At 40.7% G+C, this 24,471-nt stretch overlaps 1 protein-coding gene across 1 annotated transcript in view; it reads left to right on the top strand.

The window, feature by feature from the left end:
• Positions 1–24,471, top strand: part of LOC144769169 (extracellular calcium-sensing receptor-like) — a 236,937-nt gene that overhangs the window by 166,139 nt on the left and 46,327 nt on the right. Inside the window, exon 5 of the mRNA XM_078653185.1 lies at positions 23,144–23,267. Coding sequence (XP_078509311.1) covers positions 23,144–23,267 — 124 coding nt within the window. The remainder of the gene's footprint in view (positions 1–23,143; positions 23,268–24,471) is intronic.

Below are 24,471 nucleotides of genomic sequence, written 5' to 3' on the forward strand. Positions count from 1 at the left end.
TGCAGCTCAGGAAACAAGAAATGCTGGGACTCAGGAGCAGGAACTAGAATTGAGCTAAAGCTCAAGAATCAAGGTAGCACTACAGGCAGTGCTATTTCAGGGACAAGGGAAACTGCTGCAGCACAGGAACTCTGGAAACAGGGATAGCAAAAGCTCAGGGAGCACTGGAAACAAGGATCGGTCTCACCGGTAAACAGCTACAATGACCAACCTTTGCCTGAAGGGAACTGGGGCTTAAAAGAGCTCACAGTAATCACATGCAGCTGGTGTGAGCAGGCTAGCAGCAGCCAGCCACAGGTGAGCTGAATTCCTCCACCCATCCTTGGCCTGCAGGGGTGGAGACAAAGCAGTGAGCAGGGAATTCTGGATAATGGAGTTTCAGGCATGAGTAGGCTGGCTTTAAGTCTAAGCAGGCTGGCTTTCACAAAACCCGGCATGGATTGGGAATGGATGTCAATTCCCAAATAGTGTCCAAATGGGTGGAAGTCAAGATATGCATGCAGGGGAGTATCAGGAAGCATATTAGAACACTGGAGAGTCCCACAGTTCAGCCCCCTGGTGGTGGACACGAGAACACAGGGAGCGAATCGTGACAGTACTCCCCCTCTAAAGGCCGTCTCCCGGAGTCTGGAACTAGATCTAAAGCCTTTGCTCATAAGAATTAAGTCAATTTCCATCATAGATGCAGTGCACGCTCTCAGAGGACTGAAGGTACATTTTGATGTTCTGGAGGGTTGTATAATTGTCTGAACTGAAAATAAGCAGCAACATCCAAAGTAGAACTTTGAGGAAGGAAGCACTGTGATGCAGGAGGCAGAATAGAATGCAGATCCAAAGAGTCTAAATCCAGAAACAGGGGCTTAAAAGCCTGGATTAAAGGTGTTTGAAGTCCTGATGATGGCAGGCGAGAGTAGCACTCTGAAAACAAATTAAGATTGACTGTAGGGTCAAAAGCAGATGATGGAATGGCAGGAGGCACAGAGGTCAAAGGCAAGCTGGCTGAAGACAAAGAAGGTGACCGGAAGCAGACCTGAAGTTCTGGCCCTAGAGGAAAATATACAGAAGGCTCACATGCAGGAGACTTTGGAAGTAGGTATGCAGGAGACCCAGGCCCTTGAGGCTTACATGTTGAGAGTTTTGTCTCTGATGCTGGAGATTCAGTTTCTGAATGTATTCGTACTGAGACCTCTGGATGCTGGCAAACTGGAATCACTGGGTCAAAACGTGGGCACAGTAGAGGCTCAAGTCCAGAAGGCAGGGAGCCTGGAAGCTCTGGTGCAGAAGGCAGGGAGCCTGGAAGCTCTGGTGCAGAATTCAGGGAGCCTGGGAGCTTCGGTGCAGAAGGCAGGGAGCCTGGGAGCTCTGGTGCTGAAGGCTGGGAGCCTGGGAGCTCTGGTGCAGAAGGCTGGGAGCCTGGGAGCTCTGGTGCAGGAGGCAAGGAGCCTGCAGGTACCGGTGCTGTAGACATGCTCTTTGGAAGCTCTGGCTTCATAAACAGGCTTTTAGGAGGCGCCGGCTCTATAAGCAAATTGGTTGGAGGCTCAGTAGGCAGGCAGACTGCAGGCTGAAGTTCTGTAGGTAGGCCGGCTGAGGACTCAGGCTCTGAAGGAAGGTAGTCTGGAGGCCCTGGTACTGATGGCAGGAAGACTGCAGGCTGAAGTTCAGGAGGCAGCAGGCCGGCTGAGGACTCTGAAGACTCTGAAAGCAGACAAGCTGATGGCAGAGAGGCACAAGGATGACAGTCTTTAAATTCTGAAAATGGCGTTTGCCCTTGAACATCCCTATTGTCAATAGTGAAATCTTCACAGTTCCTTTGCCCATTAAAACATACTGAAGTGCTTTCTTCGGGTTGGCTAAGAATACTGCTTATTTTAGAGTCTCTGTTGATCAGACTTCCTTTACTTTTTAACACTTCACATCTCTTAGTCAGAGGAAGTAGGTCGGAGACTTCATGGTCATGAGAGATTTGTTCAATTCCTTCTGCATTATAAGGTGGTACAGATGCATCAGAGCATAGAGTAATATTTCCTGACTTTTCAATATGTGGCATGCTTGAAGGTGGAAGAGCAAACAAGGGGTCAGAATTTTGTTCCTTCTCAGTGAGGTTGTCTTCAATTGTAGTAGTTAAATCTAGAGCATGGTCTAAGTCACAGGACATTGTCACAGCAGGGATTATGTGGATCACCGGTTCAGGTTTTGTCATTATGTCAATGACCTGTCCCTGGCTTATCACTGAGATAGAACTGACCTCATTACCAGGAAAAGAAAGCAAAGAGATGCATTTTGTCTTGCCTGGCATTTGGGGTTCCTGAAAAGTGGAGGGACACATCTCCGATGTAGCGCCTGGATGTAATTTAGTACTAGAAGACAAAACAGAGGAGTTAGACATTTCAGGATTCAAACAAATACTTTCCTTAGCTGGACTGTGAGACAAGGTACTATGGTTGTTCTGAATGGTATCTAAGTGATCAGCCACAGAATTATTAACACAATTGCTGGACCAGCTCAGAGGGGATCGCAAAAGAGAGCGCAAGGCTTCATTCTCCATTTCTAGGGAGGCTAACATAGAGGTGGAAAAGTTGTTTTCTACAGGGGTTTTAAATTCCCACTTGAACTCAGGATTATAATTTTTTAACAGAGTCTGAAGCATTTTATTCTCTTGTTGTAATTCAAGAATCTTAGATAAAAACATATCCTGCGAGGACTGCAGATCTTTCTCTATAAGGACAGTGGCAGACTTGGCATCTTCACAAGCAACAGAGCTATACCTTGGATTTTGTTCAAAGTGGCTATTAGCCTCCTGTGTTCTAGTAGGTCTTTTCTCTCTTTTGTTGAACTGATTATTGTTTACTTTGAATGTGATATTAAACAATATCCCTTTAGTATCCAGGACTGTGATTTTTACTGGACTACAAGACTGGGTAACATTATGTAAATGGAAAACAGAGGTCATGAAATGGATCCGCTCTTTCTTTGGTTGTGTGGTTGAACATTGTATTTTACAACCACTGTCAGCAGACATGCGAGAATCAGAATTCTTGTTCAGCAAACTGAGTAAGGTATTATTTTCCTTTTGCAATTCTGAAAGAGACATTGAATCTGGATCAGAACAGAAGAGCAAGTCAGGATCTGGCAAAGAGGCGTTTGAGAGCCAATGAGTAAAATATTCAGAACGTAAATGTCCATTTTTCACAAGAGGATTAATTGTTTCAGGACTAGGGTGAACATTTTCAAACTGGAAAGTAGACACTAAATGTCTCTCACTGGTGAACACTGGGAAACTGCCCTGAACAAACTTAAATGATGCACTGGTGTGTCTCTTTCTTAAACCTCTCATTATGACACACTTACTATTTGCACACACACATGAAACAGAAAAAGGTAGCTAACTGAATGCAAAGAAACCTCACAAGTGACCCTGGAAATGTGGGTTGGTCATTCTGTCAGGGACTGTCCGGGACTATGTGGGGAACACAGTCAGGGACTTGGGCAAGGACTGGGAACTGGGAAGAAAACATACACAGAAAAGTGTACAGCGCTTCTCAGGATTATACAGGGAGTCAGAGGAGAAAAAGGGATCCAAAGGGGAAGCCTGTACAAGTGAAAAAGATGGGTAAGGCTCAGAAAGGAAGGGCACTCACAAGGCAATTTAGCATTCAGACTAACTACACCCATGACAGAAGTGCAAGACATATATATAATACAACATTAACAATAAAGGGGGTGTGGGGTAAAGCACTCAGGAGCTCCACACGGTAAGACTGAAGCTCAGTAAGTTTCTTACCCACAATTGCTGTTACAGATACTGGATGCAAATACCCACATGTAGAATATGCATGCAAAGGCAGGGTCTGTGGAGCTTATACCTATGGTGATGTTATAAATGTAACCAAGACAAAACGCACAGTGAACAAGAAACACCAACTAGGTAGTCAGCTGTGCCCACGGATCTTGGCGATCAAACAGGAACATGCAAGGCAGTAACAGCAATGGGGTAAAACTAAACACAAGCACAATAGACAAGGAGTTAACAAGGAGGAGTGCTTAACAGGAAAGGAAGGAAATCACAGAGCACACTTTGCAGAAAGCAGGTAACAAAAATACAAGGTAACAGACGCAAGACAGCAGAATAGAAAGACAGCAAACTAAGAACTGGAACCAAGGAATTGGGAAGAAAGGCAGGGAATGGAAAGGGATATACAGAAGGGGAGGCTACAAGGGTATACTAGAATAGTGCAGGTTAAGGAATCAAGAAAACAAAGTATCATAGAAAGCAGTGCTGGTGCAGGAACAAGAGTTGAGCAAAAGCTCAGGAGTCTAGGTAGCACTGCAGGCAGTGATAGTACAGGAATAGGGAATTACTAAGGCTTTAGGAGGCAAGGTAGCACTGCAGGCATTGCTAGTTCAGGAACAGGGAATTAGCTACAGCTCGGGAAACAAGGTAGCACTACAGGCAGTGCTAGCTCAAGGAAACAGGAAAGAGCTGCAGCTCAGGAAACAAGAAATGCTGGGACTCAGGAGCAGGAACTAGAATTGAGCTAAAGCTCAAGAATCAAGGTAGCACTACAGGCAGTGCTATTTCAGGGACAATGGAAACTGCTGCAGCACAGGAACTCTGGAAACAGGGATAGCAAAAGCTCAGGGAGCACTGGAAACAAGGATCGGTCTCACCGGTAAACAGCTACAATGACCAACCTTTGCCTGAAGGGAACTGGGGCTTAAAAGAGCTCACAGTAATCACATGCAGCTGGTGTGAGCAGGCTAGCAGCAGCCAGCCACAGGTGAGCTGAATTCCTTCACCCATCCTTGGCCTGCAGGGGTGGAGACAAAGCAGTGAGCAGGGAATTCTGGGTAATGGAGTTTCAGACATGAGTAGGCTGGCTTTAAGTCTCAGCAGGCTGGCTTTCACAAAACCCGGCATGGATTGGGAATGGATGTCAATTCCCAAATAGTGTCCAAATGGCTGGAAGTCAAGACATGCATGCAGGGGAGTGTCAGGAAGCATATTAGAACACTGGAGAGTCCCACAGTTCAGCCCCCTGGTGGTGGACACGAGAACACAGGGAGCGAATCGTGACATGAATCCCTTTCTGGCTTTATTTTTTCTATGTGACGTTACGATACAGTCACCATGTATGTAGCCTATTTTGTGACGCACTTTATTTTACAATGCGTTTCAAAAACTAGTTATGGTAGTGTGCTTTTAAGTTAAAGTGCGTACTATGCTTACGAGTTTGTTGACTGTAAAAGTATTTTTATTTTTTTATTTTTTATTGTATCATAATTGTACTGCTTTTTCTCCTTTAGCGTGCAGTAATATATTGTTTTAGAGAATGTATAACTCTTCAAACCATATTTGAAGGAAAAATACTCATATTTTAAAAATATTTTTATTGACTCTTTTATATTCATCATATGGGTGAAATGAAGAAATGCTTTTACATTCATTGGTATCAAGCGTTCCATCACATTCATTTTATTTTATCACAAGCACACACTTCTTATGTTTACATTATATAAGTGTTGGCAGCTATTTTGTGCCTCGGTAAAACCGAGTCACAAGAAAGCAGTGAAAGAACCGCAAAAAACACGCGAAGGGGGCAGGGTAGAAACATACCGATTCCCTAGGTCTGCTCAGGGGGTCCCACATGGATCATTAGGTTCAAAAAATGTAATTTTTTTTTAAACATCACAGGGTACGCGTTTTGGGCGAAAAATAAAAAAAACTGAAGCCCGCTTTATTGTTAATTATCTTCCGGGGGGCTCTTTCAAGTAGGAAAGCAGATTGCTTTTCGTCAGAGAGAGCAGCATGTAAATCAGTGATAAAGGCTACTTTTATTTAACTAATGCGTGCGCGTACCATGCACGTATGTACGACATACAGTGTGAAGTCTGTAAGTCATCCCATAAGCGTATGTAAGCTAGAAAAATAAAAATATTTTTTAGATATTTATCAAGTGTATGTATTTACATTTTGGGAGGCTCTAAAAAGAGCCCTCGTGTTTATTGTTTCTTAACTTTCTCAATTTGTGGACAAAATTGATTGGACCACTTCCAATTCTGCCTTTGGCATATATTAGAATAGACAAAGGTAGTTTGGGGAAAAAGTGACATCAGTTCAGTAAAGGTGTCCTTCATAAACATTTCCAGGCCTACCCCAGTCAAAGTGCCTAGGTCATTGCCACCACAGTGCACAATTATGAGGTCAGGGTGTTGGAGATGTAAAAAGGATTTCACCAATGGCATCAATTGGTGCCACTTTAAACCTCTCTGTCCAATCCATTTAATGTCTACATTTGGCAAACCTAGGTCTTTCTGATTTCCTTTTTGTTCTGCGTACCTTTGGCTCCAGAAAATATAGGTGTGTCCCATACTCCATACTGTAAGCATCTTGAAGAGAGGTCTGGATCCACTCAGATGGTTTCTGTAAATGAAATGGCAGTTTGAAAAGTAAGATTGTTCTAAAATGGTGGATAAGATGCAGTTTTGAAAAAAGAAAATGAATGATTGGTTATTTAACAACATTCTACAGAAAACTAGGATGTATGTTTCTGTTTCTTAAAAGCCTGATTTTTATTGGTTAAGAAAAACTGATAGAAAAGAATGTTACATGAGATAAGCTCGTATATTGTCAAGTCAAGCACACTAGCTGCTTTGATTTGCAACATTGTTTGATGAACTTTTCACCTGTGTCTTGCGTTAGGTGTTCCCTGAAGTGTTTCTATGGTAACTGGCAGAAAGTGGAATGGGGGAAGGGTTGAAAGTTTTGTCAGTTGGAAAAGGTTAAAAAAAGTTCAAGCAATAGAAAAGTGTGTTTCATTTTGATTTAATGTGGGAATAAATGTGATTTGTTATTTATTTGTATTTGTTTGTAGATTGAGTGCGTAGATTGACAGGAAAAGTTTGCTATTTGCTATAGGACTTCCTGATCCGCTAGGGCTGCTGTGTCTTTCAAGTAGGAAAGGAGATTGCTTTTCATCAGAGAGAGCAGCATGTAAGCTGCTGTCTCAGACGAAAAGCAATGCCGGGAACCCGAGTGTATTGCATCCATTACAGGATCTGTTCAATCAAACATATGTCAACTATTATATGCAGCCAAAAGAGAGATTAACCAACGCTTACACGCGAGGGGCATTAAGACCATATGTTTCGATAAATGAACTTTTCAAAAATTTTGGTGTGATTTCTGCATGCACATTTGAAGTTATGCTTTTCTAATGAATCACCATGGATTGATCTATATGAACTACATGCATCCTAACGCAAAGTGAATAAAACTTTGAAGATTTTGAAACTTTAAAAACTTTGAACCTGTGCAATTATTTTGTTTAAATTTGCTTTTTGATAAGCATAGAGGAGTGCTCAGGTCACCCACCTTTCGCCCGTAAGGTTGTTCTTTTTCACGTTGATACTGTATTACTTTGTCTTCTACAGATGCTACTTTTATAATAATTTTTTATATTTATTATTTTGAAGGTAAGTATAAGTAACTGTTAAAAATGATTGATGGGATGTACTTCTACAGAGTTGAAGTAACAGAAAGTGCTTGGAGTACATAAGTATGTAAAGGTGGTTTGTATCTTTTAAACAAATTTGAAGAAATTGCAAAAAAAATATAGTGAGTGTACCTGTACTCTTTGCATTTTATTACAACACATCTACTACTTTGGAACTGGTAAGGTGAATAGATATATTGTACTTTTTTTTAGTACTGCATTGTATTATAATAGCCTTAGTTTGTTCCTATAGTGATAAGGAGTGACTGGTTTGAAAATGTAAGAAATGTTTATAACAAAATATTCACATAAGCAATTTTATTGATATAATCTTATAAAGTAGTTGAGAATGATATTTCCATATTATTTTTTAAAGGGCAAAATAGTTGGTAAAGCTAGTTTTGTATTATGTATTAGGAAAAACGATAAAATGAAGTGTTTATGATTTTCTACAAGGAACACCAACATAAAAAATTCATTATGGGAGAAGAACAGAACAATATAGAAGACAGTTTCGAAATGACTAACACGCTCATAGAAGAGCTACATAAACATTTTGTGGGGAGCGAGAATGAAGAGGAAACAATTGGTGCTGCAGATATCAGCAGCGATTCTTTAGATGAAACATTGGATGATGGTTTTGTGAAAGCATTAGAGGACATCGAGCTTCATCATATGACTTTTGAAATTGATAATCAAGAAAATGAAATATCAGATGAAATCATGTTAGAAGCTCTATTAAATTATGAAATGTTACAAGAATAAATTTATGATTAAAAAACAATAATGGTTTGAGAGACTCTTCTTGCAGAATTGGAATCATTCAGCTAGTATCCAAGTACTCATGGTGCAAAATGGGCCTTAGGGCATTGACTGCTTCAAACCCCTATAGATTATGTATGCACTCTTCTATGTGCCAGCGAACTTGTCTTTTATAGCTTTTATTTCCAGGTCTATATCCTTTCACTTCCAGCAAAGTCTATATGATTGCTGATTCCGTTTTGTACTGAGCTATTCAGCAGAATGTCCTTATGTATGCACCATTTTAAATTCAGTCAGGCACTCTCCTTGCAGAACTGTAATTATCTAGTCATTATCCAAATAATCATGGAGGAAAGTAGGCCCTAGGCCATGGAGTGCTTTAAACGTGTATAGACTATGCATGCAGTCTTCTATGTACCTGCAAACTAGTCCTTTATAAATTGATTTCCCCAGTCTGTATCATTAGACTTTCAGCAATTAATCTCACTCTACTGTTTCAATATTGTAGTGAGCCATACAGCAGTATTTCATTATGTATGTACTGTGGTAAGACTGATGCTGTTATAAATTGAGGGAGGGATTTTCTTTGCAGAACTGTAATTATCCATTCAGTATCTATGTACCAATATATTAAAATAGGGCTTATGTGATAGACTGCTTCAAACTCCTATAGACTTTACATGCGGTGTTTTATGCACTGGTAATCTTGTCTTCTATACCTTCAATTTCCCAGTCTGTATACGTACACTTCCAGTAAACACTATCACACTACTGTTTCAGTATTCTATTGAGCCATACAGCACTATGTGCTTATCTATAAACTATTCTAAAAGTGAAGCTGCTATACATTCAACCAGACAGTTTCCTTGCAGAATTCTAATCATTCAGTCAGTATCAAAGTACTCATGAGGTAAAGTGGGCCTTAGGGCATCAACTGTTTCAAACCCCTATAGACTATGCACGCAGTGTTCTATGTACCGGCAAACTTGTGTTTTATACCTTCAATTCCCCAGTCTCTATCCTTACACTTCCAGCAAATACTCTGTCACTGCTGTTTCAGTATTGTAGTGAGCCATTCAGTAGAATGTGCTTATGTATACACTGTGCTAAAACTGAAGCTGTTATAAATTCAGTCTGACACTATCCTTGAAGAACTGTAATCATCCAGTCAGTACCTAAGTACTTATGCAGCAAAGTAGGTCTTAGGGCATGGACTGCTTCAAACCCGTATAGACTATGCATGCAGTCTTCTATGCACCTGCAAACTTGTCTTTTATACCTTTAATTCCTCAGTCTGTATCCAGTTTCAGCAAACACTCTGTCATTGCTGATTAAGTATTGTAGTGAGGTATTCATTGGAATGTCCTTATGTAATGCACTGTGGTAAAAATGAATCTCTTATAAATTCAGTCATGTAGTCTCTTTGCAGAAGTGTAATTATACAGTCAGTACCCACGTAATTATAGAGCACAGTAGGCCTTAGGCCATTCCGTGCTTTAAAACCCCTATGGACTATGCATGCAGTCTTCTATGCACCTGCACACTTGTTTTTTATACCTTCAATTCCTCAGTCTATATTATTATACTTATAACAAATAGTCTGACATTGCTGTACTTATCTATACACTGTTCTAAAAGTGAAGCAGTTACACATTCAGCTTGACACTGCTTGCAGAAGTCTCATCATCCAGTACCCAAATATTTGTCTAGTAATGTAGGCCTTAGTATATGGACTGCTTCAAACTCTGGTTTACTATGCATGTACTCTTCTATGCACCTGAAAACTTCTCTTTTAAACTTTTAATACCCAGTATCCTTATACTCTGTCCAACACTTTGCTACTACTATTTCAGTATTGTACTAAGCAATATAGTAATATATGCTTGTCTATACACTGTACAAAAAGTGAAGCAGTTATACATTCAGCTCTACACTCTCCTTGGAGAAGTGTTATCATTCTGCCACTACCCAAGTAGTGCTGCATCAAAGTAAGCCTAAAGGTATGGACTGCTTCAAACACCTACATATAATAAATGAACTTTTCTAAACATCTGCAAACGTGGCTTTTAAACTTTGAATCGCCTAGTATGTATACTAACACTTCCTGCAAACATTCTGATACTGCTATTTTAGTATTGTAGTGAGTCATACAGCAGTATGTTCTTATGTATGCAGTGTTCTAACAGTGAAGGTGCTATATATTCAGCCAGACAGTCTCCTTGTAGAACTGTAAGCCTTCAGTCGGTTCCCAAGTAGTCATGCCCCAAAGTAGGCCTTAGGGCATGTACTGCTTCAAATTCCTATAGACTATGCATCCACTGTTCTATACACCGGCAAACTTGCCTTTTATACCTTCAATTCCCCAGTCTGTATCGTTACACTTTCAGCAAACAGTCTCACACTACTGTTTCAGTATTGTAGTGAACCATACAGCAATATGTGCTTATCTATGCACGGTTCTAAAAGTAAAGCTGCTATACATTCAGCCAGACACTCTCCTTGCAGAATTGTAATAATTCAGTCAGTAGCCAAGTACTCATGGTGCAAAGTGGGCCTTAGGGCATGGAGTGCTTCAAACCCCTATAGACTATGCATACACTGTTCTATGCACCTGCAAAGTTGCCTTTTATATGTTGAATTTCGCAGTCTTTATCCCTACACTTCTACCAAACACTCTGTCACTCTTGGTATAGTTTTGTAGTGATTCATTGATATCTGTGTAGTAAGGCATTCACTACATTAACAGTAATCAGTAGATGTACAGTAAGTGGTACATCCGCAGAGATATGCCAGTTATTGTGCACTGTGACATCACCACCGTAGATGCACCGTATTTATAATGTGGTGCGTTATGGGGCAAAAACGGCACATATATGTGATGTATCTGTGCTGTGAAGATGGTGCATTGCTTGACTTGCGTTGGAAGCACAATGCAGCTCCAGCAATCCTCTTGGGGCCCTATGCTCATAATGTTGTGTCAATCCTTACACCTGCTTCAAGCAGTTGCAGGGATTTGACGCAGCATAAGCCCAAAATTGACTGAATGAAATCTTATAGATTTCACTTAGTCACTTTTAGGAGGTGTTCCTGCACCAGAACACCCTCCCCCTGCGTAGGAAAGCCTTCTTCTAGCGCAGGGCTTTACAATGTGATGAACCTTCCAAATGCATCACATTGTAAATACCACACACCATGGCACATCTTTTGCACCACCGCTGTGTCACAAAAGTGATGCAACGGCTGTGTGAAAGAGGCAGAAGGGGGTTGTAAATCCGCCCCTAACACATACAAATTCATCCAGGCAGTTTCACCAGCAGTGCAAATTGAAGCATAGACTTGTAACATATTTATGTAGATATGTTGCATTCAAGTGCTTCGGAGGTACTACAGTATACTATAGGTAAACACCTTATAGATTTATGCTGTAGCACTTCCTTATAGTTCTGCACTTTCACATTCACCATACTCTACTAATGTATTCATTAATTTATTTATGAACTACACATTCATTCTGACAAACTTTTACACACTAACATAGAAATATAGTTATTTCTTTGACCAGTGAAGGTTGTTCTGAAAAGAATAGTTTTTTTTGTCTTTGTAGTTTTGTATTTGTTTTGTATTTTTTTAACACGTTTTTTTTTAAACTAAAAAAATAGAACAGGAACCCAAAAAGTGTCCAACAGGAACATAATGGAATATGAACAAAAAAAAACTAATGACAATGACAGCGATGCTCACACTTTCTGCGTTTTATCAGGTCGATGGACTGTTCCGTAACATAAAAGTATGTCACAATAAATGGAGAGGATTTTAACTTCACCAAAATCATGTTCGATCTGTAGTTGTGGACTGCTTCCCACAGGTGGTGGTGGTGCACTTGATGTACTTGCTGCAGCAGCAGGTAGGTCGTCTTACAACCTCCATGTTGTAGCTCTTAGAAAATTGTTGTGGTGCAAGGTCTTCAAGTGCCGCACCATACTAGCAGTGCCAAATGAATATTTTTTTGCAGGATTGCCCCTGGAATGTGTAGTTTGGCAAATTTTACAGGTCAGAAGAGGTGCATTTACTTTTTTTCCCCTTCAGGGAAAGTAAAAAACTTCCAAATGACCGCCTCTTTTTTCTTCCTCTGAGGTGCTTCTGTAACAAGTTATCCATCAGAGGAGTGGCTGGAAGATGAGTCCATAGGTGTTGTCATCGTTCTAATTTGACAGGCTTCAGAGAAGAGATACTTCTTCTTAGAAAGTCAAAGTAGAATGAATTAAATAGGAGGGGTCTTTCAAGAGTTGGAATAGGAAGTGTTATGAACCAATCTAATCTGTTCTTTTTAAGTCACATGGCTTTGTGGACGCTTGCGGTGCGTTTACGGTGCTCTTACAATGCGAGTGTGAACGACGCACTTCCGCCATTGGCGTTATTGCTTTTAAAAGTAATATACGCTTATTATAAGTTAAAAAAACTAGTTTCATGATTATCCCAGATAATGTCTTCCCTTAATATGTACATTAAATACATAAATATATGTTTTTGAACAATTACAAACTTTCATGGCGTGAGCATACGGAACACCGTACATAATGTCACGTGGAACCGTTGATGCGACGCGCAACGTCAAAGTGTATCTGTATTGTGTGCGCGGGTTTGCGCAGAGGACGATTTACCGTACAAAGTATGGTACGATCGCGTATGAAAAAAATGAAAAAGGAATTATTTAGAATTTAATTTTTATATATTGTAAAAAAACTGTAATTTTGGACAGTACTTTTGTTATTATTTTACATAAATAATATGAAATATAACTTATAAAATAAAATAAATATAAATATGTATAATAAAAATGTAAGGCATTTGTATCAAAAGAAAGAAATATAATAATTAATTCATTTAATAATTATCATTTAAAAAATCTTGCAAATTCACTGAAAAAACCATAGGTTTCACACACGTTATAGTTAGGAATTAGCATTTAAAAAACCTTAGAAATTCACTGAAAAAAACATAGTTTAACACATGTTATAGTTAGCTGGACATTTCACTCATACAAAACCATTGAAATTCTCCTGTTATAGTTAGTTCAGCTAACTATAACTCACGCGCCCGCAATGCACTGCTGATGACATCACATATTACATCACTCATGACATGGTCAGTGACATCACTCATGACATCATTGATGACATCTCAAATGACATCACTGATGACATCACTGATGACATCATCCTTGTGAGAGAGTGGCAGACCTGCTCTCAGCGTAATATAACCATTGATACACACATTCAAAAATAGAAACTAAAATTTTCAAAAAAATGGAGATACCAATACCACTTACAACAACCTATACAGTAATTCCACCATCTACATACACATCCACTCATTCACCAACACTTCTATATAGTCACTCAAATATGTAATCACTCATCTTATGTACTTATACACCTATACATTCTGTTACACACCGACACTCATCCATAGAGTTACTCACACACATACTCACACATTCAAATAAACTATCAAACATCCATTTACTTGCATATACAGCTATGCACAAACCACTACACTTACTTTTACGGAAACACACACATACTTACTCTCTTAAATAATCACTTATAGAAACACATACTTATTTATACAGGAACTCTTCCAATCTCTCACTCTCACATATACCCACTTATATACATCAATACTCACATATACTAGTTTAAAACATATGAAGTCACTCATAAAGATACTATTGAGACAGTCATTCACTCACTAACACGCCCATACACACACTCATCCACCCATAGAAGTCCTGCACACATGTTGTCTTCAGAACACATACAAACAGTAAGTCACTCATTCATGCATCTATGCACTAAGTAATATCCCTCACCGAACTATACAGACACTCATACTGATACTCAAAAAACCAACTAATAACTCATATTGACACTTATGTAGCTACTCACCAACCCATGTAGCCACTTAAAGACAAAGTGAAACACTAATACAGATATTTTTATATTTAAACATTACTCGCTAATACATGTATTCCCTAAGATACACTTAATAAGTCACTTATGCAATTATTATTACAAAAAACATCCATTTAGACACTTATTTACGCATTTATTCTTCCATCGACCTTTAGATATACAAATATAAAAAATATTTGTTTTTCAGAAAGACACACATTCACTGGATGATGTCAGCAGTGATGTAATTTGAGATGTCATCAGTGATGTCATGAGTGATGTCACTGACCATGTCATGAGTGATGTAATATGTGACGTCATCAGCAGTGCATTGCAGGGCACGCGAGTTATAGTTAGCTGAACTAACTATAACGGGGGGATTTCAATGGTTTTGTGTGAGTGAATATATATATATATGACACTTGAAAACATATTTATATATGTATATTTATAAAATGTCAGCTAGAACATATTATTTTAAACACATAAAACTACTGGTATTCACCAGTTAAAATGATCTCCATTAAATATAACTCATGCCCTAAAGTAACCATAAGTCATGCCCACACCATGCACAGTATTGTCACCAATTATGACATTTCAGTGATTTTATCAATGATGTCAAAGAACATGTCATGCGTGATGTAATATGTGAGGTCATAAGAAGTTCATGGTGAGGGAGCACCCCCTCCCCTTAAAAATAAATACTGTCTTAGTGGATGGAGTCTGCAGGGCATCTAAAAGGCTCCAGGAGGGAGGCTATGAACTCCCTTTCCCGAAACATCAATGATGCACAGGGGGGTGGTCTTCCCAGGGCCTGTAAAATGCTTGAGAGTGGAGCTATGTGCAATCTCATCTTAATATTACCAAACCACCCCAGGGGATGGATCCCTAGTGCTTATTCAAGGATATTGGAGGGGGCCGCCTGCCCTCCTCCCCTCATTTATCAACATTCACTAACCCCCAGGCCATGGCCCACCCTGGGCTGTGTTTGTTTATAGTTTATTTGCAGTAAAATGTAAAAAAAGAAAAATCACCCCAGAATGGGAAAAAACACTTTTCCTCGCTCCTTTATCCCCACCCCACACCACCATTTGACGGATCACCCCTGACATTTCTAGAAAGGAGCTATGGTGAATGAGACATTTAGAAAAAATTCTGTGAAAAAAAGAATGTATATATAGTATACATTCATATTTATCAATCTACCTATCTATTTAATAATGACAATGAACTTGGAGACATTACACAAAAACATCAAGGGCAAACAAATGCTTACAAATGAACACAACATGACAGAGGACAGCAGAAGAGTCCGTATTTCCAAGGCAGTGCAAATGGTTATTGTTTTTCATGAATGCAACATGCCTTATGCAGCTGGACCACAAAATGATTTCAGCAGGCTAAAAGTCCTGTTTCTATGCAGTGTTATTCCATGAACTAGTGTTGGCTTCTGCGAGCTGGGTGGGGTCGACGCGTTTCAAAACCCTATTCAGTTTCAAGGTTCTCCTCAGGACTTGGATGTGGTCAAACACTACAAGACATAATGAGGGAACATTTGTGAGTTGTGGATCCCTGTGTTAAAAAAGTTATACATTTGTATAGTCACACAACAGATTCTTACCAGTTGTGATAAAGGAATCCGTGTAAGAGTTAATGGGTGGATAATACCATATGTAGTCACAGGATTGAAAAGATTTTCTAAAAAATAGAGAAAATGAGCTGTGATTCAGACAGCTATTCTTAGGGGTGCACTCAATTTAAATTGCCACAAGTAGCAACACGGTCAATTGTGGCAAACCTGATAGATGAAAGAAAACCAAAACTTGCCTTGCGTATGTAGTCTTATGCGCTCTACAGCAGTTAGTAGTTTCACATTCAAGTGATGCAGCAAGTGTTTGGTGTGCAAACCTAGTGGGAATAATATAAGCCCTAATTATTTGAGTACCAACAAACCTATACTGTGGCCAAGTTTTTACATTTAGGTAAAGCAATTAGTAATGGAATCTTACTTGTAGCACATCAAGCATCAGTGGAATGCCATTCAGTTTGTGTGGACTGTCGGAGATTGCCTCATTGGGCTGATGTAATTACTAACTGTTAAAAAATGGGATGACCCATTAGTGTGTTGTGCCAAATTTAAGAAACGTAAGGTTGCACTACTACTTGTAGAAAATAGAATCGCATGACTCACTTTTTTAGAAATGCAGCCTCAGCTTGTTTGGGGGACGGTTTGTTATTCTCTGTTGGTCGGGTTCAGGTCCTAATGATATTGAACAAGGGGCACATTGTCAGAAATTAGACGGTTCGTGAATGTTATCAGATTTTGGTCACACTCTGTTACATTCTAGTTGAACCTACCGGCGTCTACGGGTTAATTTCCCTATGTTTGTCTCTCACCTCGTCATTCCGGCATCATAAGAATGTGGAAGTGGGCGTTGCCACTCTAACGTAATTACTTAGAGGTTCAGAACCTGTACGAGGTCGCTGATCTCTACGGTTTGCATTTTGGTACTTGTAGTGTTGTCACATGCAGTTTGTGCAATTTAAAACTTAAAAGGTATGTGTGAGATTTGGATGCAGATCTAATTATCACTAGAAGGTTGGCAGGACATATCTGCCAATATTAATAAATCATTCTTCACCTATAAAGGGCTGCTAATATCTGTGCTTTAAATGTGTGTACTTCTAGTTGTTTTAAAAAAAAAACAGGTGGTAGATAAGGGACCTACAATTTGCTTTTTGGAATGAAAGCCATTTAGGTGTTCTTGTGATGTATGTGTAAATGCAGCAGAGTGTCATGGACACTCTTGGTTTAAGGTAATGAGAGGCAAGTGGTTACACGTGGCCTGGATAAGATTATAATCTGTTAATTTCAGACATTTCATTAAGTCCATTGGAGGCTGTGTTGAAGCGCATAATTAGATAAGCTTCTCTTTGAAACAGTGTCCTTTCAAAATCTCCCCCTCTGGGGTTTGGTTTTATAACACTTAGCACTGTCCATCAGAGGTCTCTTTCAGTATGTTTCAATTCTTGAAAGTGCGCCACCAGGGGTCCGTTCAGTACTTTGTTTTGGATTTTGAAGCAGTGTTGGCTGATCCTTTGTCTGATTTCCTGTGTGGTTTTGCCAATGTAGATTAGAGGACAAGGGCAAGTTATAGCGTAGACCACATTTTTGGTCTTGCAGGTTGAAAATTAATTGTGTCTCCACTTGTCAATTCCATCTAAAATTCTGTACCTTCAATGGTTGAATTGCACGCTTGGCACATTCCACACTTGTGGTGTCCTGTAACTGGTTGTAGGTTCAAAAAGCTGTGTAGAGATTCTACTCTCTTATGGGAATCTCCTGTTGCCCTTACAATGCGTTGTCCAATACTGACATTCTTTTTAAGGCAAACAATAGTATTTAGAGATCCTTGTCAGTGTCCTTTACCAGATGCCAGTTCTGTCGAATGATCTTTTTGAAAGAGTTAGTATGTGGGCCAAAGGTGAAGACACAAACTAATTGTGACATAGGTTTTTTAGGCTGTTTTTCCAGTAAGGTTTCGTGCGGTGTGAACCTTGCCCTTTTGCAGGAGTGCTTCAATTACTTTGATGGGTAACCCTTTTCTTTAAGTTTGGCTGTCAACAGATTGGAATGTAGTTCATATCCTTTGTTTGTGCAAGCCGTTGCGCTGTACACGCAAGTACTGGCCATAAGGGAGATTATCCTTGAGGCTCTTTGGATGGTGGCTGTGAAAATGGAGTGCGGTGTTCTTAGCTGTAGGCTTTGTATATAGTATGGTAATTAAACCTGTTTCTGTGGGTCGCACTTCCACATCAAAGAAGGTTAGGCTGGTACTACTGTGGGTAAATGTGAATTGAATGTCTGAGTTTCTCTCATTCAACCACACATGAAATCTGAGTAGTTCTTCTTCTGTGCCAGACCAAACACACCAAATATCGTTGGTATAACGGTGCCATTGTACCACACTTTCACTAAAAGGGTTGTTGTTGTAGATGTGACGGTCCTCATACTTGGCCATGTAGAGAACCGCCATGTCTGGTGCAAAGGGACAACCCATGGCGGTCCCTTTCTCCTGGACAAAGAAATCCTTTTCCAATTTAAAGTAGTTGCGTTTTAGTGCCAATGATGCTAGCTTAACAATGAATTGTGATGGAACACGAGGAAGGCGGTCTCTACATTCCAGGTACCATTCCAATACTTCTAGGGTCTCCTTTTGGGGAATTTGCGTGTATAAGGATACAACATCTAGAGTGACTAACCTATGTTGTCCTACTTGAATATGGAATCTTTCGATTTTGTTAATGAAATCGGTAGTGTCTTGCAGGTAGGATGTAACTTTTTGCAGGAATTGTTTTAAGAAAACATCCACAAACTTTGAGATGGGTTCGAGTACCGAGTCACACCCAGACACTATGGGGCGGCCAGGCATGGAGGTGGCGTGCTTATGAACCTTCGGAAGGAAGTAGATCACAGGTACTCTTGGGTGTTTCTTAATTAAAAAGTCATGTGCTTTTGGACCGAATATAGCAACCTCAAGGCTCTCATCAACAATGGATTTGATTTCATTCTAAATTGGTTGTACTGGATCTGATGGAATCTTTCTCTACCATGTTTTATTCAAGACATGTTTCCGACCTTCTTCCAGGTAAGCCTCTCTGGACCCAGACTACTGTTGCACCACCTTTATTCGCCGGCTTAATAATCAATTTCTTGTCTTCTTTAAGTTCTTTGATGGGCGATCTTTGTGTCGTTGACAAATTAGTTTTGACAAACACCGTACCTTGGTTCAATTGGTAAAGTGATGATAAAACCACTTGCTCAAAGGTGAGGATGCTCTTAGGAGTAGTATGTGAAGAAAGACAAAACGTTGACTTGTTACTGAGTCCTGATGTTTCCGCAACTTTGTGCATCTCTTTATCTTTAAAAAATACATTGAGCCTGATCTTCCTGAATGATTCCATAGCTTCCATTTACATACATTTCCCAGGGTTGAGGTTAGTACCGTTCTCGTTGCTGTTGTTGGCCTACCCTTAAAAAATTATTGTTATTTTTTCAATGTTGATTTCCGTAGGATGGTCCTTCACATGCCTCAGGCTCCCATGAGGAGTCAGATGATGACCTATCTGAAAAGGTCAATAACGTGCGTTTTGATTTGCCTCTGTACTCTGGTAGAAAACTACTGGATTCTTCACGTTTGTAGAAATCTTCTTGCAGATAAGGATATACAGTTTCAAGTTTGAACGACTTCCTGTTGTTTTCGAATTTAGAATTCTTAAAGTTAATTGTTTCATCTTTAAAGGTAGCTATCTCCTTTTCAATTTTGTCTAATATCGCTTTAGCCTCCGAGACTGTATGAGTGTCTTTTATGGATTGAATGAATTGTTCAATCTCACCTGCCTGTGTGCGGCAAAGTCTTTGGGCTGTTTCAATAGAGTGCACCATCAGGTCTCTGCTGCACTTAGAGCTGATGCAACTAAAAACTTTTCTATATTCTGGGTGTTCAGTGAAAATTACCGGAACATTTTTCACTTGCAACCGCCATGGAATGGTGCCTCCCTTAAGACTTTCCAGCAGAAAAATACCGGTGGAGTTCTGTTGTACTTTTTTTTTTTCTAAAGTCTCAATAATTTGTCTGACTCATTCTGGGTTTTTGCAGTTGAAGTTAAGTTAACAGCAGGGAAAAGAGACGGGTCAGAGATACGTTTTTGGATATGATCTTCTGAATAGGACAGTGTGTCTTTCTCAGACATGCTCACTGTTTGGTTCTGCCTTTGTAGCAAAACCGTAGCCCATCAATCAAACAAATCTTACTGAAATATTTATTGAGGGTACCCACATGGGCTGCTGCCCGCTCAAACTATTTGTGCAACAAGGTGTTGCGCTTATACCAACGTTACAAGTTTGGCATTTTCTAGACCTAACCATTTGTTAGGCTGCTGCCTGTATTCTGTGGCACATGACTATGTGCAGTTGGCATTTGTGTATTTCTCCCAGACAGTCAAAAAAAAGAGGACTGGTTGATGGCATGAACATGCCATCATGTGAGCTGCAGAGCTGTGCACAGCCCCACTTGCACTTCAAAGAAGAAGCCTACAAGTAACTTCACACTAGCCTTTTGTGCCCCCAAACATCCTAGGGTCAAGGGTGTGAGGAAGGAAATTCCAACACCATCTGTGGGAATAAAACTCAAGACGTTTCTTCAACTTTAAGGCTGACACCAGGTTTAAATTAGGACCCTCAGACCCACTCTTCAATTCACTTCTGGACCTGTGCAGGACTCTCAAAGAACTGCCATGCTGCCTGTGCCTTGCTGTGTACTTTAGTGAACTGCTGTGCAGCACCAAGTGGACTGCCCTGCTGCTTGACACCTGCCTTGTGCCCTCAGAAGACTGCCCTGCTGCTTGAGATCTGCTATTCTGCTTGAACTCACGACAACCAGAGTTACCCCAAGGGCTAGTTGGTTGGCCTCCACATCAGAGCCTCTGTGACAGAAAAGGTTCCAACACTCTTGCACCTACACCTGGACCGACCTACGTCTGACCCTTCAAGTGGTGCCCCTCCAGTCCTGGACTTCTAGTAGTGTTGCTAAAGCTGACTAGATTGACCAAATTCAACTCTTGATACTAGGATAATTTTCAGCCACAATGTGCTCTGAGAAGCAAGAGGAGACTGAGACCTACCTGCTTGCTGATCCATCCCAGGTGCATCACCGGTCAGGCTGACTTCCTGGTAGCTCCTGCTACTTTCTTCTATGCATCAGCAAATCCCGTTCAGTGGCTCCTCGCAGAAGGGGTATCCATCCTAAAGGATCCCTCATGGGCTACAGCCTGCAGCTTCATCCCGGTAGAGATTTTTGATTTCCAAAAAGGGGGCTAACTTCTAACAATCTAGATTGCAACTTCATCCAGCAGCTTCCTGATGAAGCGTACCTTCTCCTCAGATGCCTCCAGCTGCCATGTCCTGATGAACTTGACCTTCTGCGGCATTTTAATGGAAGCAGAGATCATGCCCATTCCACATTGTTTATCCGAAGCACACTCCATTGCAGTCAGCCATAGCTATTGACTTTGCTCAAGTTTCGTGCAACTTGATGTCCTCGGTTGGCGTATTGATCTTTTAGGTCCTATTTTTACATTTAAACTTTAAAAATTCATAACTCCGGTTTTACTAATTGGCTTTTGTCATTTTGGTGTCAAGTAATATATTAAATGTTACTCTGTTTTTCTAAATAACTGTGGAATTTTTCTTGTGTTGTGTTTTCACTCTATTACTGTTTAAGTGCTACATAAATACTTTACACATTGCCTCTCAGTTAAGCCTGCCTGCTTTTTTGGCAAGCTACCAGAGAAAAAGCACAGGTTAATTTAGTGACTTGGTGTGGTTCATCCTGACTAGGATTGTGGCTGCTGCTTGAGTTGGGTTCACGCACACCTCAATCAACAACCCAATTTCTCACACCATCCTATAGTGGACCTCCTTGGTGGCGCTTTCACTACAACAGCATTGCCAAGTGCAAAGGCTTTGTCATAGTGCCAAACATTAACCAATGTGGCATTGTGGACTATAAATGTTCTGTTTGAATCTTTTTTTTACTTTCACATTTTTTTTGTCTTTTCCATTTTTTAAGTTGGCAGCTGCTTTCATTAATTCATTTAATCTAGCTTTATTCTGTTTATTGCAGCATAAATCTGGTAAAAACAATTCTGACCACACGAGCCAGTTACCAGGCATGGTTGCACTCTGTACAGTTACCAGCAAAATTGTTTACAAATTTGAAATTGCACCTACCATTGCCCTTCATCACTAACCCTATGACTCCAGAAAAGTAAAAAACAAATTGTATCCCTTTAGCTTCAAATGGGAAATCTTACTCCATGTTAAGTATTCCCGTTCTCAAATACCGGAAATGGCTGATGTTTTGTTCAGTGGTGCAGCAAGAGTGCCGTTGGCTCGAATGCAAGAATGAAAAAGGGTCTCACTTGCTTGGCTTTTTAAATAATTCAGAATCGGTTCAGAGGCCCACTGCACCTGCGGCACCATTGATAACTACACTGATGGTTCTGTTAGCTTTCCACCCCTGCCACTCCACTTGTGTCTCAGCTGCCCAAGCATAAGTTTGAACCACAGAGATTTGTGTAAACGGTATAGCAAATACTAATTAATGTCAAAGAATCTATAATTCTGTAGGTGTTTACCTCTTGTGTTGCATTTCCCAAGCCATTCATCTGACGTTGTCTTGGTGAACATTCCCTATCACTCCCTATGATAACTAACAGACAAAACTATGCAGGCACCTGCATGCTCAGTTTCTGAGAAAAATATACATTTGAAATTGTCATTTGTAGATGGAAATCTATACTGGGCCTTCCTTTGAATATCTGTGAGCTATTTTGCATGTGTATTTGGGACCCTTTCAGCACATAAGCAGGGCTGTAACAAAAGCCCTTGGTGCCCTTGTGGTGAAGGGGGCGGGGGGTGACCTCGTTCAGGTAATCCACAATGCATCCAAGGCAAATCAAGCCCTTGGTGCCCTTGTGGTGAAGGGGTGGGGGGGGAGTTGTGACCAGTAGTTCAGGTGGTCCACAATGCATCCAAGGTAAATGAATGTCCGTGAGATATGGGAGACTCAGAGGTCCTTCGTCAAATTCTGCAGCAGGCTCTCTTATTTTGCTTTATACTACTGCTCATAAACTACACTTACTTGTGGAAAACATTTGCTGAATCAGGCCTTAAATTGTTGTTGGTCCAAACAAATTTGCAAGTATGTGCTGAATCCAAGTTAATACATGTAGGTGCAAGTAAATGCTACTTTCATGAATTTAGCTCAGTTTAGCTAACATTGAAATATTCCTATGTATAAGCACTACAGTCATGTATCTTTTATATTTTTATCTACACTCTTTATCCCTTTACCTTGTCTTCAGGTACCTGTCTCCATTTGCAGTGAACTTTGTCTACCAGGTTTCAGGAAATCCCCCATAGAAGGGAAGCCTAGATGTTGCTATGAGTGCATCCAATGTTCAGAAGGAAGCATTACCAACCAAACAGGTGGGTCACATTAAAATGTTTCAAGAAGTTAAACAAATTATTACAAACACCCTGATGGCACAAGGTATCAATGCAAATGGACACCTCAATCTTTGATCAGTTTGACCTCTCTGCTGAGTGTAAGCCTGATCACTAAATATTAAGGGTGGGCAGAGTGCCAATACAGGGAGTTAGAAATTCCACTCCGCTCCACTCAAATGAATAAATTGGGAACCTTTCACACCTTTAGAAAAGCAACTCTACCTTTACATGCTAAAGAGCGTATAGTCATCTCACAAAAGTGTGATTGGAAATATAGCAAGCAGTGAGAGAGTTGATGATTTGGGGATCCTCCTAACCTAGGGAAGGACCAAGCAAATGCAGTGAACACAAAGAGCATATCATGCTGAACGATTTGGCGGTAACCCCAAGCAAAGTTATGGGCAAACATGCAATGTAAATGTAAATTGATACTTGTATAGCGCACTACTCACCTGCAAGGGTCTCAAGGCGCTTGTACGAATACCGCTGTGGAACCCATCCTGGCTTTCCCTGTGAGGTGTCCACTCCTGGGCACCCCCAAGGTGGAGGCCAGGCATCCTTAGCGTTGTGGGGGCCGTTGTGGAGATTAAGCGAGCTATTGCCCAGAGTTGCAGAGTGGGACTCCATGATTGGAATAGGCACCGAGGCGAGAATGATTAGGTCCGTGGAATTTTGAGCCCAAGACCCGCCGAGGCGGGGAATTGAACCCTGGTCCCGGGCTAGACCTCTGCATCAGGGTCTGCCGCTCTAACCATTGAGCCACACTTCTCCAACCAATCCCAACCAAATGCCCCACAAAGCATAATGGGCAGAGATTATAATATAGCATTGGCTCTCCCACTGAACCAGGGAGAACTGCTGGGCTTTATGAATGGTTTCCTCTAAGTCCGGTCACCTCAACACTGATCCTTGGTGGAGGGCAAATCAGGGCCTGCTCTGGGGTCCGGCTGCCTCCTTCTTGCATCCGGACTCCTTGCGTTCTCCTTCCCCTTGTGGTCTCCTGGTAAAATAGGACGGGACCTCATCCCAGGCCCATGTGGTTCCTGAGGTGGGGAAGCGCCATAGCGCTTCCCCGGGAGTAAGGACAGGTTAGGGCCGCTGCCTCCCCTGTGTGGTCTGCTTCTCCCTGTGCTTGTGTCTGGAGGGAGCAGGAGGCGACCGCATAGGGCTTGCTGTATGGCCA

The sequence above is a fragment of the Lissotriton helveticus genome, chromosome 7 (assembly GCF_964261635.1).
Source record: "Lissotriton helveticus chromosome 7, aLisHel1.1, whole genome shotgun sequence".
In the NCBI taxonomy this organism is placed as follows: domain Eukaryota; kingdom Metazoa; phylum Chordata; class Amphibia; order Caudata; family Salamandridae; genus Lissotriton; species Lissotriton helveticus.